This window comes from Lichenostomus cassidix, unplaced genomic scaffold, assembly GCF_008360975.1.
Source record: "Lichenostomus cassidix isolate B80296 unplaced genomic scaffold, HeHo_3.0 HiC_scaffold_44, whole genome shotgun sequence".
NCBI classification, from domain to species: Eukaryota; Metazoa; Chordata; class Aves; order Passeriformes; family Meliphagidae; genus Lichenostomus; species Lichenostomus cassidix.
In genome coordinates this window covers 1072322-1088737 of record NW_028148053.1, presented here as the reverse complement: position 1 = coordinate 1088737, position 16416 = coordinate 1072322, and the positions used below count along the sequence as shown (strand labels likewise).

Sequence of the window (16416 nt, the reverse complement as noted above, 5' to 3'; positions counted from 1 at the left end):
GCAGTGCCCACATGTGGGAGCATCCCCCTGGCTGTGGACTCATCTGCACACTGGCTGTGGAGCCTGGCTCTGAAGCAGGTGCCCGAATCCCAGTGCATCATCTTCAGCCTACCAGGGGCCAGGTCGAGGGAGATCTTGTCATCCTCCATGTTGTCCTCCATGTCTCCAGCAGCAGCCCCACCTGATGCAGCTCCTCCAGGGGCTCCTTCTTCTGTGGGAGTGGGAGAGACCAGGCTGTCAGTGTTCTGCCCAGGGCCCCAGCTAAAGTGCGCCAAGGGGGACAAGCAAAAGCAGCTTGCATGGTGGCCAGCAGTGCTGGCAAGAGCAGCTGAGCTCCAGCATGAGAGCTGTGTGTTCCCAACCCACCGCCCCTGCTCCGTGATACGGGCATGACAAAAAAGGCAGCGTTCCTTGGATTTTTATTGCCAAGGCATTGGTGTGGAGCTGCCACTTACCAGGCCAATGGATCCAACGGGCCGTGTGGCTCTCTCCCTTCTTCTATGGCTGATGAATATCCTGCACCCAAGGATCACACAACAGGTCTTCCAAGGATGGCCTGTCCATGGAGTGCACGGATAAACATCACCTGATGAGCTCTTGGCACTCTGCAGAGAGGAAGCAGAAAGCGCCAGTCGCCAGTCAGTTGGAGAAGGCTCCTGTCTGCTTTGCCCCACTATTCCTGAGCACGCCCAGGCTGTGCCGGCTATGCTCAGAGCTGTGCCTAAGCTTCCCCATGGATTCTGTTTGGGAGGAGAGCGGGACGTGTGCCACCTCCTCAGCAGCTGCCAGAGCAGGATGCTCACGAGCCCGCCGCTGTCTCCCAGCACTGCTCTTCCCCCCTGTGCCGCAGAGATGAGGATGCACCTGGAGAGAGCCGTTGTGGCAGCGGGAGCTGGCCCCAGCTGATGCTCCGGCCCTTGCTGAAAGGGTGCTCCCCGCAGACCATCTGGTGCAGCAAGATGCCCAAGGACCAGACGGTAGCTGGCTCACCGTGGTACCAGCCAAAGTTCTTCCATTCTGGGGGGCTGTAGGCCAGTGTTCCTATGGAATACACACACAGTTCATCAGGGGAACACTGCCTGCTCCCAGAGCCTCGCCCCAGCATCCCTGGGCACACGGGGGCTGCACAAGTGGCACGCAGGGCGAGCCGCCGCCTTCTTGCCAGCAGCACCTGGGACTCATGTACAAACTAGGGCTTTTACAAGAAGCCACTGGGCTTGCAAGAGGGCAGTGGAAGCCCTGGGAAGGCCCAAGCATGGCATGCAAAGGGAAAACCCACTCAGGGGTGGCAAAAACCATGCCTTCGTCCTCCCTGCCTGCATTGCACCACAAAACATGAACAAGCCCAGGAAAACGAGGCCAGCGGAGCAGTCCCAGCCCTTCCTGGCCTGCACACCAAACCAGCTGCTGCACAGCTTCTGGCCCCCCCTCTCTGCTACCCCCACAGGTGTTTTCATCAGGCTGGCTGCCCCAGCCCTGCTCCTGGGCACAGAGTGGCAAAAGCTGTCAGCAGGGCTGGAGCCTGCTCCCCCCAGCCCCCCACCCCTGCTCAAGAGAAACTTAGCTGAAGAGCCAATGCCATGAGTGGCAGCAAAAGGGACAATCTCTGGTGCCATACCCAGCTTGGGCCCTGACATGCTGGGAGTGGGAGCGAAGCCCTGGCTGGGCTCACCTGCAAAGCTGGTCTATGCTGCATCCTGGAGATAGGTACCACAGCCAAAGTCAATCAGCTTGGCCTGTCCCGTGCACAGGTCGATGACGATGTTCTCAGGTTTAATGTCCCTGTGCAGGACCCTGTAGCTGGTGCAGTGCCACACGGCCTCCAGGACCTGCTGGAACAGCTCCCGCGCCACCTCCTCGGACAGGAAGCCCTGTGCCTGAATGAAGCGGGAGAGGTCCTGAGAGTGCTCCGGGTGCTCCATCACCATCCAGATGCAGGTGGAGAGCTCAGCCCACTCCAACAGCTGGATGATGCCATGGCACCCTGTGGACACCTTGCACAGCAGGACTATCTCCAGGGGTGCGCTGGTGCCGTCGGGCTGCGGGAGGAGCACCGTGCCGTCAGCAGGGCTGATGCTGTGCCGGGGCTCCATAACGATGCCCTCAGCCAGCCCGGGATGCTCTGCGTCCTCCGCTAAGCCCACGCTCCCACTCCCTCTCCCTCCCTCCCTCCCTCCCTCCCTCCCTGCAGGCGTCCTGGCGCCTTCCAGCCTGCTGGGCTCCGGCTTATCCCCACGGACCCGGCACGCCCCGTTTTCTCCCGCTGGCCCCAATGGCTCACTCACCAGCTCGCCCCAGTCACGGATGCGGCTATGGGACACGCATTTGATGGCAACCTGCGAGCCAAGGGGAGCAGCGGCATGAGCTCGCCGCCCGCCCTGCTGAGCCCCACCCTCCTCCTCCTCCTCCTCCCCCGCCGCCAGCCCTGCCACTCACCGGGCGCCGTCCGCCAGCCGCGTCCCCGCGTACACACTGCCGAATCCTCCTTTGCCCAGCAGCTCACCCAGCCGGTACCGCTCCTGCAGGGCCTCCTGCGCCTTCCCTGCAGGCGACACACGGCCGTCAGCGCTCGGCCGGGGGCCAGACACGGCCCCCGACCGCCTCTGCACCGCCCCGGGCTGGGACTCCCCCTCTGAACGGGGCACAGGCGGCTCGGCGCCGAGCGGCGGAGCTCAGGCCGGGGAAGGCAGCGGAGGCGGCGGGAACGGCCGAGCCGTGTGTGTCCTCTGCGGGCCCTGCGAGGAGCCGGTAACGGGGCCGGAGCTGGGGTCGGGGCCGGAGCTGGGCTTGGGGTTGGGGCCGAAGCTGGGGCCAGGGTCGAGGCCGAGGCCGCCGTCGGGGTCAGGACTGGACCCTGCGTCGGGGCCGGGGCCAGGCTCGGGACAGGCGGAGCCAAAGGGTGGCGATGCTGCCCCAGACCCAGCCACTGATGCCCGCACAGCAGCGCCATAGCCACGATGGCGAGAGCTGGGCGGAGCTGAGAGCGCGGCGGGACGCCCAGGCGCGGGGAGGGGGCAGCCCCGGCCGGGGCTGGGGGCGAGCCTGGGGCATGGCCCGAGATGGCAGGGGGAGAGGGGCACCGGGAAAGGAGGGGACACAGGGAAAGGGACAACGGGAGAGGCTGCGGGACAGGGGGAGAGGGAGAGGACACGCAGGAGAAAGAGAGGGAGAGGGTCGTAGAATCTCTTTTTTCTCTGCAGTGACACAGCTACCACCACTGCCACCGCTGCAACTGAAGCTCCGGGGCCGTTTGTCTGAGTGGCCGTTTGTCCGAGTGGCCGTTTGTCCATTTCCCGCTCGCCCCCGCGCGCCCCCGGGGGCAGCCCCTGAGTCTGTCCAAACACGGGAACTTTGCCGTGTTCAGCCCACATCCAGAGGCTTGACTGCTGCACAGTGGCACAGCAATCCCCTTGGCTGCTGTTGTGCATTGTCCCTGCTGAGGGTCAAACACTACCGGGGCACATTCCCTGTCTCTGGAATTCATTCCCAACCCAAGCACTGCACTTATGTCTCCTGCATTGCTTTCCAAACAGAACGAGGGAATACAAACTGTGTGTAACTCATGGTATTTCAGGGAGTCTAAAACTTGCTAAGCCATAGATCTTCGAGGTGAGATCCTATTGCAATTAATGGCATGGAGAAGTAGTGCAACATGGAAAAGGGGAGCATAGAAATAAATAGAGGAAAACATCGTGGATTGTTTCTTTACATTTTCATTTCACTTCTTGAAAGCTGTTTCAGTTTTCCAGGAATCTTCTCCACAGTCCTGTTTGCACTTTTCACGAACCTTTCCTGGAGGGAATGAATTGCAGGGATTATTGGGCTGTGCTGACCCTGGCCGGGTGCCAGGTGCCACCAAAGCTGCTCTGTCAGTGTCCTCACAGGAGCAGGACACAGAACTCAGGAGGAAAGGCTCGTGGGATGGGATAAGGGCAGGGAGAAGTCACTCACTGGTCACTGTCATGGGCACAACAGACACAAGTTAGGAAAATTAAGGGAATTGAATTCCAAGTAAATCACAGTATGAGAAGGAGAAGTAAAACAAACCCTAAAAAACCACCTTGCTCACCCCTCCCTCCTCCCAGGCTCCCAGCCTCCACCTGCAGCTCCTCTACTCTCTCTGCATGGGAAATTTGTCACCAGCCACAAACTTTGCTTTTGCCTCATCCTGGGAACTCTTCCCAGAGAGGAAGAACTTTCTCCAGCAGAAATTTAGAGCACAGCAGCATTTGAGGCTCAGGGTGTTTCTCCTGCAGCTCCTTGTAGGTCTCCTCTTCCCATGCTGGGTCTCCTGCACCACAGAACTCTGCCAGCTGCAGCTTTGCAAACATCAGCTCAAGGTCTGGATGTTCCTGAACAATTTGCTCGAGGTCCTTGGGGGCTGCATCCAATCCATTCTTCTTGTCTTCCCCCTTTGCATGGAGCCGGTGGATCTGCTGGCTCCTGGCCAGGGCCTGGCAGAGCAGGTGGAACCTGGGTCCTGCTGCAGGAGCTGGAGGAGCTCCAGGACTCGCTCCGGCCACTGGGGCAGCCACAACACAAGCCATTGCCAGCCAGGAGCTGAGGGCTCCGTGTGGCTCTGCAGGACCTTGTCCCTGGGGCTCGTCTGGATCAGCGCGGGCAGCTGGGCTGCACTTGGCTCCGTTTGTGTCCCTGCTTCCCCTGGGACAGCAGCTGCCCAGCGCCCAGGGGACAGCAATGGCACCGGGGCAGTTTGGGGTGAGGTTCAGTGTCTGTACCTGGCATAAATCCCAAACCCTTCCCGAAGGAGCAGAGAGTGCTGACAGAGCACAGGATGCTCTGCTGAGCACGGGATGGACCAAGGGTGATGTGAGACAAAGCTGGGATGGGAGTCAGAAATAAAAGGAAGAGGACGAGCGGGCAGGAGAGGAGGAGGAGATACAGAGGAGGGGGAAGAGCAGGTGGGGAGGAGGGGTGGAGGAAGAGGAGCGGGAGGAAGAGGAGGGCCAGAGGAGCAGAAAGAGAAGCAGAAGAAGCAGTCACCACGTGCGTCCATCGCTCTTTCTGTCCACAACCCTCGGCCCGAGAGCATCGCCCTTCTCGGGGCAATCCACAGGTGAGCGAGCAGGGGGAGCTCGGCCCAAATATCTTGGGCAGTGCCTGGGGTTCTTTTTGGGAGGGGGGGCTTTTGTACCTTGTAGGACACCAGATCCGAGACCCAAATTACTGTGGTTGATCCTGGGAGGGTTGGTTTTTTTTGTGAACGTTGGGGGGGGTGGGGGGAGGGGGCGGATGTTTGGATCTTGCAGGACTCCAACTGTGAGTCGCAAATGCTCCTTGGGGGGATATTGGGGAGTAACCTAGACGTGAGTTTTTCGGGGGTCCTGGTGGCGGCTGCAGGGAGAAATGGGATGGGATGGGATGGGATGGGATAGGATGGGATGGGATGTAGATTGGGGAGTGGGATGAAGTCTGGTGGAGGGGGAGGAGTGGAATGGGGCCGGGATGAGGCAGCCGAAGGTTCGGGGTGATGAAGCCAGGGGACCCCACTCCTTAGGGGCTTGCGGGGTGTGTTGGTTTGAAAACAAACCAGTGGGAGATCACAAGTCAAGATTGAAATTAAAAATAAGTGAAATAATACAAGGAAAAGCACTGACAAAGTCAGATACAACCTAACACCCTGTTAGGGTGGTAGTAGCAGTCCAACTGAAGTAGTCCAGTTGAAGCGGTGATCCTGTGAAGGTCTAGTCTTCAGCTGAAGATCCAGTAGTAGCTCTGGTCCTCTGGGAACCCAGTAGACAGGGCTAGCTCAGGCAGTTCCAAGGCCAGGTTATATCCACGTGGGAACACCTGGCTCCTCCCTCCTGGGCAGAGCATCTCACAATGGGATGAGATAAGTCCATGAGTCACACGGTGGGTCTCTGATGGCCCATTGCCTGTCATGCGGGGTGGGTCATTAGCAGCTGGTAACAGCTAACGGATGGCCCATTGCCTGTCATCCAGAGTGGGTGATAGCAGCTAATGGCCCACAGCTGGTGGTAATAGAATACTTAACTACATCAATATTGCAACCTAGGACACGGGGGCATCTGTGAAGGCGTTTTGGGGTACCCCTGATCCTTCGGGGGTGGCGCTGGCAGTGGGGGAACACGTGGCTCCGGCACCTCTGGACCCCTCCTGCGTCCCCCCTTGCTGTTCCGGCAACCGGGGGCCGAGTGCGGGGGGAGCCCCGCGGGCATTGCCCAGCCCTGCCCGGCACGGCTGATGCCGCCCGCCCGCGCTGCGCACTGCTCCGGACTGGTGCTGCCAGTGCCGCCCGGGGCGGGGCCGCTTTGGGGACCCCCCAGGGCAGAGCGCTTTGGGCTGCTTTGGGGCTCTGGGCACCTGCAAAACCGGCGCTGGGCACGGGAAGAGCGTGTGGGGACAGCTGGGGCCCTACTGGTGGCACTGGTGGCGCTGGGATTCCCCCCGGCCGCGGGGTGAGCGGGGGGCGCGGTGAGAAGGGGGGCGGGGGCTGGGAGATGGGAAAGGGGAGAAGGGGTGCTAAAAGATGGGATGAGAACCCCCAAACCGAGTGGGAGGGGAGTGGAACCCTGTACAAATCAATGTTTAGCAAATATGTTAAAAGCCACTTAGAATGAAGAGGGATGCAGGGATTACCTTTTGTAATGAGGGAAATAAAGGAAAAAGCCCACAACACAACCCACTGGGGAACTGAGTCCATGATATCTAATGTCTGAAATTCTGAACTTGCTGTGGGATAGAGTGAAATTGCAAAATCAATAACAGTGAATTGTTCAATTTATTTAAAAACAATCCCAGAAATAGGAAAAGGCCACTTCCTGGAACAGCTAAACAGGGAAATTAATCTAGAAGTTATTGGAAATGGATTTCTCTGCATTACCCAGACAAATTTGGAATCAGTATCTTTTGGTAATGGTGGACAAATTTTCCGAATGGCTAGAGATCATTCCCTGTCGCAACAATAAATCCAGGGAAGTGGTAAAAATTAAGCTTAATCAATCATACCAAGATTTGGGGGCCACTTGGGTTGTCTTCAGAGAGAAGCCTCCATTTTATAGCAGATGTGGTGCAACAGCTGAGCAAAAGCCTGGGTATCAAAAGGGACTGACACAGCCCTTGGTGACCTCAGGTGAGTGGGAAGGTGGAATGGATGAATCAGAATTTGAAACAACAAATTAGTAAAATGTGCCAAGAGACCTCTTTAAAATGCCCAAGACCCTTCCTCTGGCTCTTCTGTGAGTCAGAATTCAGCCAGGGACAAAACCAGTGAATTGCTGTAGGGTTGGCTGTACCAAACACCATCAGTTCCTGGAGAAATCCATTCAAAGGGAGAAACAGATGTAAATCTATACCTGATTTCTTTAGGAAAGGCAGTTTATAACCCTGTTTGGACCAGTTGCTGTGGATGCCCCTGTTGATCCATTCCAGCCTGGGGATTTTGTGTATGTAAAGAGTTGGAGTTCTGAACCCTTAAAGGAAAAGTGCCAAGGAGCTTCCCAAGTCCTCCTGGTAACCTACACTGCCCTCAGGGTGGAAGGAATCAAACCCTGGGTTCATCTCATGCAGGTAAAACCAGCAACCACACATTAAATACAGCAGAGAGAAAACTGACGGATACCCTGGAACCTGGAGGTTTTGTTAATATATATGTTCTACTGTTTGAGGTATCGGATATGATTTTCTAAGGGGATACTGTGTATTGGATCTTGATGATGATGATGATAAATAATTGCATATTTATAGTAATGATAGAAACTATATGGTTAACCTCTGGGGAGAGGAATGCGGTCTTAAAGTTAGTGCAAGATTTTGGCAGATTACAGAATGTAACCACTATAACAGCTTGTTTGCCAACACATTTTCTCTGCAGAAAATCCAATTCCACAGGGAGCTTTAGTCAGCACTTTGACAAAGATCTGGGAACACATGTGGGAAGGAAATAGCACCCAGGGCAAATGGAAAGGGATGGAAGGAGAATATTCCTTCCAAAGGAATTCTTAGACATCAGAATGATATTGTTGAGAATTGTAATATCTCAAAACTGGATCTGGAAATCACCTCAGGAAACACCTATTGGCTGACAGATTGCACTGATACCCCTTGGGGATGTCAAATTCCAGAAGTATGGAACAGCCCTCAGACAGGACAATGGGAATATATCCAGCCAGTTCAGTGGTGTCTGGACTGGGAAGGGAGCCCAGGCCTCCCAGAGGACCCCTTCCAGGTGGGTATAAAATATCCTGATTTAGTAAGGTCAAGGCCAAAGGATCCCAGGACAAAGGAAAAGTGGAATTGCATTTGGATAGACACTGGAACTATTTGGAATCCTGAGGTACAGTGGCTCATGGCTGTGGCCCAGGCTCTAAGGCTGGGATGTGTTTGTAGAAATTACTCTGGCTTTCTTAATGACACCTGTTAGGTCTCACCTAACAAACAGTGAGGCTTAGAGAGATACAGACTGTCAGCAGGACATGGTAAAATCATTAGTTCACACAGGATGGGTGGAAAGTGATGGAATTTGGAGCACACATTTGCCCTTGGGGGAATCAAGAGCACAGTGGACACTTGGGGTATTAAGGTTACGTCCCTTGTGGAAGGAGTCACCCCTGGGAACCCAACTGTGGGGAAAGGTTAAAGGGGATGAACCTTGGAAACATCCCAGCATGGGAACTGCAGTGCAATGGATTTTAGAATCCATCTTTACTCTTCAAAGATCTGCCTTTAGGAACAGACCAAACACACACCATTGGACTGCAAATGGGAACTTTAGTGAATGCAACTCAGTTGGGGTTTACTGAAATAAATGAACAATTGCAAGCCACAACTAAAATGACCTTGCAGAACAAACTGGCATTAGATCTTTTGCTGTTAACTGGAGTATGTGGATCCTTGAATTGAAACATTAACACTTGTTGTGTGCACATTGCAAATGTGATGCTGAATTGGATGATCAAGTAGAGAGGATAAAATCGGTTGCTGCATCCAGCAGGGAATTAAGGGGACGATTAAAAAGTAACTGGTTAAATAAAATATTTAAAGGACTTGGATTTTCTCTGACTGCTTGGTTGGCCTTACTTTTGTAAAGTATAATTTGGATCAGTAATCATAGTAAAAATGAGTAATAATTGTGATTATGACACTTGTTTTAAGCTGTGTGAAGAGCATGGCTAGGAATGCAGGTGAGGAACTCATGGGATGTGAGTAAAAGAGCAGAGTGAGGCTTATGAAGGCTTGAAGGGAAGAGAAGCTTCCCAAGCCTCAAAGGGGGGAATGTTGCCAGATGAAGAATCATTATTTGCACCTGGTGGGTGCAAATTCATACAATGCTTATTCTCCAAAACCCCCTGGCCTCTGGAACCACACAATGCTTATTGTGTAGGAAGCAATCAGCCCAGGTGTGCCAACTTCTACCAGCTCACCAGGCAGTCAGGTAGGACTTTGGGGTCACCAACCACCAGGGACCACCAAAGAGAGCTCCAGGTCAGAAGAACAGATGTGCAAAGGGTGGGGGGAAATATGGTAATGATTTTGGGAAAAGATGATAATATGTAAGTTTATTCTGGGACAATCACTGAATAGGTCTGTAAAATACAGGACAGAAACATGAACTTTCCTGTGCTCAGCATGCACAGCTTTGGGAGGAGCTCTTCTCTGTGCATCTGGCCGAATAAAGAATGCTGCTGCTTAATGCTGCACTGGTGTTAAGAAGGTTTTTATTTTACTGAATTTTTGGGAACACCTCTGTGGCAGTCATAGAACCGCAGAGCAGCTGTGATGTCAGAAAGGGGCTGTATGACATCACAGAATGGGTTGTGTGAGGTCATCAAGCAGCTATGACATCATAGAGGGAATGTGTGACATCACAGAGCAGGCTGTGACACAGAGGAGGCTGTGTGACATCACAGAGAGGAGTGTCACATCACAGGATGGTGATGAGAGATGACAGAGTGGGCTGTGATATCACAGAGCTGCCTGTGGGACATCACAGAGTGGGCTGTGGCACCAGAGGGTGGTGGTGTGACATCACAGAGAAGGGTTGTGTCATTGCAGCTAGGGCTGTGACATCCCAGGGCAGTTGTGTGACATCACAGAGTGGGCCATGACATCACAGAATGGCTGTGTGACATCACAGAATGGGTAGTGACAACACAGAATGGGTTGTGACATCAAAGGGGGGACTGTGTGACATCACAGGGCAGCTGTTAAATCACAGATTTGCTGTGTGACATCACAGAGGATGTAGTGTCCTACCACTGAAAGGGATTTGACATCAAAAGATGGCTGTGTGACATCACAGAGGGGGCTGTGACATCACAGCACAGGTGTGACATCACAGATTTACTGTGTGGCATCCCAGTGGAGGCAGTGACATCCCAGAGTGGGCTGTGATATAACAGGGGGGCTGTATGACATCACTAGGTGGATATGTGACATCACCAGGGGCTGTGTGACATCCCAGCGGGCTGTGTGACATCACTAGGGGCTGTGTGCCATCCCAGAGGGGCTTTATGACATGACAAGGTGGATGTGTGACATCCCAGGGGGCTGTGTGAGGTCACTGGGGAGGTCACTCTGCCCCAGCCCCCCTCACAGCTCCCCCAGAGAAGTCCAATGCTACTCGTGCACAGCAGGGTCTCTCCTCCCCCAGGTCCCCCCTGTCCCCTGTCCCCTGTCCCCTGTCCCCCCGGGGTCAAGGCAGGACCTTGCCCTGACCCCAAGCACTGTCCCACCTGCAGGATCTGCTTCCCATCAGCCTCTTCCTCCTGCATCCCAAGCCCAGGTTGGTGCTAAACAAAGGGCACTGGCTCAGGGTCATCCCCCAGCAGGGGCTGTGCACCCCCTCTGCCCCCTCCCCAAATTCCCTCCTGGGGGAGCAGGAGCTGGGTCAGGGGCCCTGTGGGGAGGGAAAAGGGGGTGACACTGGGATGGGGGGGGTCACACACGCTCTGGGTGGGACACACATGACCCCTGGGGATCTTGAAGCTTCTCCTGAAGCGCCAGGGGGAGGAACTCCAACATGGAGCCCTCGACCTCCAGGAGCTTCCTGGGGGGAAGCGTGTGGTGGCAGCTTTGGGGTCTGGGGGGATCACAATTGCCACAAATCCCCTCCCACCCCACAGCCACTCCCAGGCCCCTCAAACCACCCCACAGCTCCCCCTAGGATCCTCCCAAACCACTCCCTGCAATATAAATGGTCCTAAGAGCTACCAAAACCCTTTCCATCTTCCCCAAGACCCACCCAAATTCTCTCCAAGCCACACAGCCTGGCCAGGACCCCAAAACTCCCTAACAGACCCCACCTAGCCCCTTCCAAGCACCACAGAAGCCCCCAAGAGCCACAAAAGCCTCTCCTGATGCCCCAGGATTCCCTAAACCCACTCCCAAACCCCCATGGCACTGACCAGGAGAGGTTGGTGGACATGAACATCCACAGCTGGGAGCAGCTTGGGCACTTCAGGAGCAATTTGGGCACTTTGGGGGCAGAGCCCAAATGGGGAGACCCAGGCCAGGGACTGGGACAGAAAACCAGAATTCCTGGAGAACATATGGGCTCAGGTGGACATGTTATGCTGGCACAACTATGAGATTGTGGCCCCTTCTGCCTGGTTCAGTGGCCCCAGAACACACAAATCCTCCTGAATATCCCACTGAACCCCAAATTCACCCTAGAATCCTGGGAAAATGGTGCAGCTTTAGATCTGTGTAATTTTTTTTATTTTTACCCCAGTTTTGGATGTTTTGACAGGATGAAGAAGGAAATTATTTAGATTGGAAAAGACCTCCAAGAACCTCCATCATTGCTTGATGCAACCTGAAACAACAACTGGACAGAGCAGGTGACATTTTTTAGGGTGTAAAGTTAATAAATCAGCTTTCCTAATGAGTGTCCAATGTCAATCTAAGTCCCAAAGGATGTCCCTGCCACTGCATTAGTCCAGGTGGCTAGAGGGAATCAGGAGGACATGGAAGCCACCAGCCAGGTGTCTTTCTAATGTGGTTCACCAGGGCTCTTCCTAAAGTGGGTCTCCAATGGGTGATCAAGTTGGAGCAGTGCATGAAGTTCATCCTGCACTCAGGGCACTCACAGGGCTTCCCTTACTGGTGGCTCCGTTGGTGTTGGGTCAAGGCAGAACTCCTGGAGAAGCTCTTCCCACACTAAGGACACTTGTAGGGTCTCTCCCCAGTGTGGATCCTCTGGTGGGAGATCAGGCTGGAGCTCTGGGTGAAGCTCTTCCCACACTCAGGACACTCATAGGGTCTCTCCCCAGTGTGGATGCGCCGGTGGGTGATGAGGTGGGAGTTGAGCTTGAAGACCTTGCAGTCAGGGCAGCAGAAGGGCCTCTCCTCTGTGTGAATATGCTGGTGCAGGAGGAGGTTGCCACTGCTCTGAAACCTCTTCCCACACTTGGAACACTTGTAGGGCTTCTCCCCTGTGTGCATCCTCTTGTGGTGGATCAAGTGGGAGTTCCTGCTGAAACTCTTTCCACAATCCAAGCACTTGTAGGGCTTCTCCCCATCATGAACCTGCTCAGGAAACTGCAGCTCCAAACTCTGTCCGAAGCTCTGGTTGCCTTCTTGGCACAGGGTGGGTCTTTGCTCCTCAGAGCACCCTGGGCTGGGTTTGCAGCCCCTCCTTGTGCAGCCTCTCTGGGGCTTTTCCTCACTGTTCAATTCATGTGTCATGGAGCTGCTCAAAATGGCCTCTTTCACGAGGATCTGCCCCAATGATTTCCCCTCCTTGGTCTCTGCCCTCAGCTCACTGCCTGGGGGAGGAAGGACAAGGAGAGGATTTGGGATTTGCCTCCATGCCAGAGGGAAGGGGAAGGAGATCCCCCAGTCCATCCCCAGTGGGACAGCATCAGCAGCAGGGCTGTCCTGCAGCCAGGGGCGATGCTGGGCTGGGAGATGGAGGAGAAGAGAGGGGAAAGGGGCAGTGACTTCCTTCTCACCTGCCTGGTGGTCCTGGGGCATCTTCCTCTTCCTCACCACCACCTTCTCCATCCAGCCCAGGTTTGGGCAAAGGAAATCCTGGTTTGGGCACAAAAAAGGTGTGAGTGCCTTGGGCTGGGGGTTCCTCCTGCCCAAGTCCAGCTCTAGAAGTCACCAGGTGTTTTGTGTCTATAAAATCCTCCAAAAGTCAAGAATGAGTTCAGAAAAAGCCTCCCAGGAGTTCCCCCTTTCCAGTCTCCTGTCTTTGGGGTTCTGGGTTCCTCCTTCTCAAAGCTGCTGGCCTCCCGTGGGTCCTGGGGATCCCCCTTCTCCTGGGTCCTGCTTAGGGATGCTGTGGGGTTTTGGTGCTCCCAGGGGTCCCTTCTTCCCTGATTGTGCTTTGGCTCCCAGGGTCCCCCTCTTCAGGCTCCCCCCACTCCAGGCACTCGGGGCTTCCCCCTCTCCCCATCACCCCTTTCAGTGTCACAGTGTCCCAGCCCTGCCTCATCTCCAGCCTCCCCCACCCCTCCAGGCTGCCAGGGATCCCCCAGCTCTGGTATTGCCCCTCTCTGCTCTCTCCACTCTGGGAGTCCTTCGTTCCACCCTCCTGGCTCTCTCAGGGATCCCAAAAACTGATGTCAAGGTTGGAAAATACCCTGAAGATCACACAGTCCAACCCAAACCTAACACTGCCTACTCCACCAATCAGCCAGGCTCCCAAATGCCAAACCCACATGAATTGAAATCTTTCTGAGGGTGCTGACTCAGCCATTTTCCTGGGTAGCCTGTTCACAAGCTTGATATCCTTTTTAGTGAAGGAATAATTCCTAGAGATCAAATCGAAACCTCCCATGGAGCAACTTGAGGTAATTTCCTCTGGTCGTATGGTTGGTTTCCTGGGAGAATACACTGACCCCCACCTGGCTACAACCTCTCTTCTGGGAGCTGGAGAGAACCATAAGGTCCCCACTGAGGTGCTTTTTCTCTGTGCTAAACACCTCCACCTTCCTCAGCCCTTCTTCATCAGACTTGTGCTCCACACCATTCCCCAGCTCCATTGCCCTTCTGTGCACACACTCAAGCACCTCCATGTTTTTTTGTCATGAAGAGCCCAAAGCTGAATGCAGGATTTGAGGTACAGCCTCACTGGTGCCCCATGGCGCGGGATGATCACTGCTCTGGTCCCGCTGGCCCCACTGGTCCTCACACAAGCCACAATGCCATTGGCTGCTTGGCCACTCGGGCACAGTGCTGTCCATCAGCCAGCACCCCCAGGGCCATTGCTTCCTTGACCTTCCAGCCCCTCTTCCCCCGGCCTGTAGCACTGCACGGGGTGGGTGTGACCAAAGTACAGGACCCAGCATTTTGCCACCTTCTGTCTCCTACAGGTGGACTTGACCCATCCATTACACCTGTCCAGATCCCTGAGTAGAGCCTTCCTACCCTCAGGCAGATCAACACTGCTGCCCTACTCATTGTCATTCAGATTGAACTCCATTCACCCCCATGCTGTCTCTAAGACAGATCTAAGAGCAGTGTCCAGTTGCTTCTTTAGGACCAACAGGCCTAGGCAGCCCATCCTCCTAGACACCCTGTGCACTGGCTTCTACCTGGATGCACAGAAAGAAGCCTCTGGTTCAGCTGACTGCTGAGAGACACGTGGCAGCATTTGCCTCAGTCACACAGTTGGCATTTAGAGCTGCTCCCTCCCAGACGCTCTTGCAAACTCAGGCTGACCAACGCTGAAGAAAACCTCCACGTCAAGGTGCGGTTCGGGGTGCGGCGAGGCGCCTCAGACATCTTTGTGAGCAGCCGGCCTAGAGGGTTTGGCACCCCAAGAACAACATGGTCTGAGACCTACGGTGTGGCAGAGATGAAGTTCTTCAGGCACATGGCCCGGCAGGTGCCCCAGGACAGCTCGCACCTCAAATGCCTGCAGCTCATGGCCTGTGTTCTTGAGCGCAAGCACTTCTCCACCTTTTCCCTGAAGTACATCTGGAAGACCATCGTCATGCGCCTGCTGAACGCCGTCCCGCTGTCGTGGTGGCACAGCAGAGAGTTCCTGTTTCAGCTCTCAGATATCCTGGAGCACCTGCGCTTATCCCTGGAAGAGAAACACCTTGACCACTTTATTGTGGGCAACCAGAGGCTTCCAGAGGAGATCACGTTGCCCTGAGATGTACGAATGGCTGAGCCACCCAACATCTTCCATGGCCTGGCGCAGGATCCGGCCGCCCACTCCGAGGCAATGGAAGCTTACCTGGATCTGCGCCGTTGCCTGGCAAGAGTGCTGGCCTACGGCCACTGTTAGCGGGGCTCGTGCGCAGGGCTGTGCTCGTGGGGCTCGCGGCTGGTGGCAGAGCAGCAGCTCGTAGTGCTGGGAAAGAGAGAGGAGTGTGTGCGATACATGGAGAGACGGAGAGATAGATGTGTATATAACTATAGTATATATATGTATAACTACCAAGATTTTTATCAACAAATGTATGTCATATAGATACATATTATAGAGATCGTTTATTAGTTCCATTAATTTTATGAAAAGATTTAGCACATGTATAGTTTCACTACCTGTTGCGATTTCTGTGACACATATTAATGCTCTGTAGTTACTGCATTTACAACAGGCAAGATTTTTATGAAAAAGACATATTTGTAAAATAGATATTATACACATATTGTATTTAATCCAAAACAATAATACAAAAAATAATATTGAAATACAAGAAAATATTATTTATATCTAAATATTACATCATTACCCAGAAGCATATATTTTAAATTACATATATAGCAAACATGTATAAATTTAAACACTGAAAATCACTATAATAAATAATATATTAAACCAATATAAATTTAGCATATATATCGTGCCACTATATGTTATGACACATATAAAAACTCTGAAGTCCGTGAATTTCTGACAGGCAAGATTTTTATTACATAGATATATTTCTTAAATATATATCTAATGCATATCATGTCTAATATATCATATTTTCCTATGGAAATACAGCCATATACAGTGTCACTATCTGTTGGGACACACAGTAACGGTCCCATAGTTAGTGTATTTATCTCTGGCAAGCCTGCAAATGCTTTGCTCTTGCTTGAATAAAATGCAAAATTGCAGAATCTGGATTGTGTAAGATTTTAATGATCTCAGCCTGACCTCTAGGATTGGTAAATCTCACCAGTTGTGAATCTGGGCTGGTGAACAATCTCCTTGAACTCAAGCAAACTTGCAGTGCTGAACTGTTTCTAATCACAAATTAAGCCCAGCTGCCCCTGGGATCACAGAATCACAGAACGCCTTGGCTTGGAAGGGTCCTTAACAATCACCTTGTTGCAAGCCTGCTGCCATGGGCAGGGAAAACATCCACTCTCCCAGGTTGCTCCAAGGCCCAAGCAGCCTGGCCTGGAGCACTGCCAGGGATCCAGGGGCAGCCACAGCTTCTGTGGGCAGCGTGGGCCAGGGCCTCAGCAGCCTCAGAGCCC

At 53.8% G+C, this 16416-nt stretch overlaps 2 protein-coding genes across 2 annotated transcripts in view; both read right to left on the bottom strand.

Moving 5' to 3' along the window:
• LOC146420213 (uncharacterized) overlaps positions 1–16416 on the bottom strand; it is a 90939-nt gene that overhangs the window by 73403 nt on the left and 1120 nt on the right. The gene's annotated exons all lie outside the window — the stretch shown is intronic.
• Positions 1682–3964, bottom strand: LOC146420214 (serine/threonine-protein kinase pim-3-like). The gene is made up of 3 exons (XM_085048546.1): positions 3952–3964; positions 2715–2908; positions 1682–2336 (listed from the first exon to the last, which is right to left on the bottom strand). Exons 1-3 carry the CDS (start codon positions 3962–3964, stop codon positions 1686–1688), a joined length of 858 nt encoding a protein of 285 aa, XP_084904672.1. The 3' UTR covers positions 1682–1685.

Excerpts from the sequence above, each read along its gene's own strand:
- LOC146420214 (XM_085048546.1), bottom strand. Across the intron at positions 2,337-2,714 it reads GCCCGCAGAGGACACACACG|GTTGCCATCAAATGCGTGTC; the intron begins GCTCGGCCGTTC and ends CTTGGCTCGCAG.